Source organism: Guillardia theta (genome assembly GCF_000315625.1).
Source record: "Guillardia theta CCMP2712 unplaced genomic scaffold GUITHscaffold_305, whole genome shotgun sequence".
In the NCBI taxonomy this organism is placed as follows: Eukaryota; class Cryptophyceae; order Pyrenomonadales; family Geminigeraceae; genus Guillardia; species Guillardia theta.
The window spans coordinates 7463-9228 of NW_005434372.1; the positions used below are offsets into that span (position 1 = coordinate 7463).

At 54.8% G+C, this 1766-nt stretch overlaps 1 protein-coding gene across 1 annotated transcript in view; it reads left to right on the forward strand.

Moving 5' to 3' along the window:
• Positions 1-582: 582 nt before the first annotated feature.
• The window catches only part of GUITHDRAFT_122273 (hypothetical protein), a gene marked incomplete at both ends in the record, with an annotated part of 1881 nt that continues 697 nt past the window's right edge, over positions 583-1766 (forward strand). Inside the window, one exon of the mRNA XM_005818456.1 lies at positions 583-1617. Within this exon, the coding sequence (XP_005818513.1) occupies positions 583-1617 (1035 nt within the window). The remainder of the gene's footprint in view (positions 1618-1766) is intronic.

Consider the following 1766-nt stretch of genomic DNA (forward strand, 5'->3'; position numbering starts at 1 on the left):
GGAGGAGGGGAGGGACCACCAACTGCTTATCAGTCAAACCTTGACAAGATTAAATTAAATCGATTGATTCGGGTGGTTTCAATCGATTGATACGGGTGGTTTAATCGATTCGAGTTGTTTGCAGAAATCAGGGCATGCTGGAACTTGCCAGGAAACTGGACAAGAGCAGAGCAGGAGGAGCAGAAGCAGAGAGCAGGAGGAAGAAGAAGCAGGAAGAGGATTTGGGCAAGGAGGAGGAGCAGGAAGAGGAGAAAGAGTGGGGGCAGAAAGAGGAACAAGGTGGCAAGGGATGAAAGACGGGCAGGGCAAAGATAAGGCAAGGAGATGTGAAGAGAAATAGAAAGAAGAGACGGGTGAATAGCGGGAAGGAATATGATAGCGGGAATGAGGTGATGGCGCATGAAAGTTCTTGATCGAATGCAGCTGTGGATATGGAGGAAGTTGAGACCAGCGGAGTTTGATGCTAGCAAAACAAGAGAGGCTGTGGACAGATAGGCTGGAGAAAACCAGGGAGGAAGCGAATCTTTGAAGTTCGATCAGTCTCTTTGTGATCAAACTAATGGAGAGTTCTTGTTCTCACAGATGCGAGCGACATTCGCCTTTCGCCGTGGACTTGCGACGTTGGTAAGGAAGAACATACGGCCGATGGCAGTGCACGCGTTCCAGCCTATAAGAGCTGCTTCCGTCACAGACAGCCGAGCTTGCAGCATGCAGCAACGTTGCAACTCAATCAGCATGCTGCGAAGAAGCTTCTCCAGCGACGCCACGATCAAGCCAACGAAGCCTAAGGTAGTCCAAGACCTGCCGACGCAGAAGTTTTGGGAGCAAATCTTCGACATCCTGGACCTCGACCAGATTGCTGGCGATGATGGCGAGAGTCTCAAGGAACAGATCACGATCACCAAGTGGTACAAGACACCAAGGAGCGCTGTGAAGGCGGGAGAGAAGGTGTTCGAAGTAGAAGCTGCAAGCATCATGATGGACTTCTGCGCTGATCATGCCGGGTTCTTGGGAGCTCACCTCGTAGAGGAGGGAGAGATCTTGACCCGCGGCAAGATAGCTGCGCAGATCCTGGACGTGCCGGAGACAGTGGCTGACCTGTCGGACGAGGTCATGCAGGACGAGCTGACCAAGGCGGAGGGGAGCGTCAAGACGTTCGAGGAAAGCATCGAGAGGTTCACCAAGGAGAGGAGATTGCTCAAGGAGGACCTTTCTCTTGCCTGCCGCCTCGCCGGGAATCGAGAGGTTGAATTTTCGCCGCTCTGCTTCGCCTCGCGGCTCCCTGGGAACCAGAACGTCGTAGTCGTCCCTCCCCCCAACGTCGACTACAAGGTCGTAGGCAGCTCCAACCTTGATGAGTTCGAGCTGGGAAGGGAGGGAGCGTCTCCCAGCGAAGTCGAGAAGGCTCCTGCCCCTCTCTCAGCAGATCGCAACCTGGTCGTGAAGGTCTTGAGGGAGCATAGGAGCATCAACACCGTCCTCCTCGCAAGGCCCTTCCATGCTACCACTGTTCCGCAGCTCGACTCGAGCATCAAGGCTGCGGTCACTCAGTCGGTAGAGTCTCGTGTCAACGCCACGATCGCTGTCTCTCCCCTTCCTCTCCTTGCCGACGATGACGTGAAACTCCCTCCTCTCTCCTCCTCCTCCTCCTCCTCCTCCTCCTCCTCCTCCTCCTCCTCTCCAGCTTCCTCCAGCCAGTTTTGCATCCTTGCGCTGGACTGCGTCGTCGTCGCCTCCGACTCGGTCTCGAACGCTTTCTTCCTTCT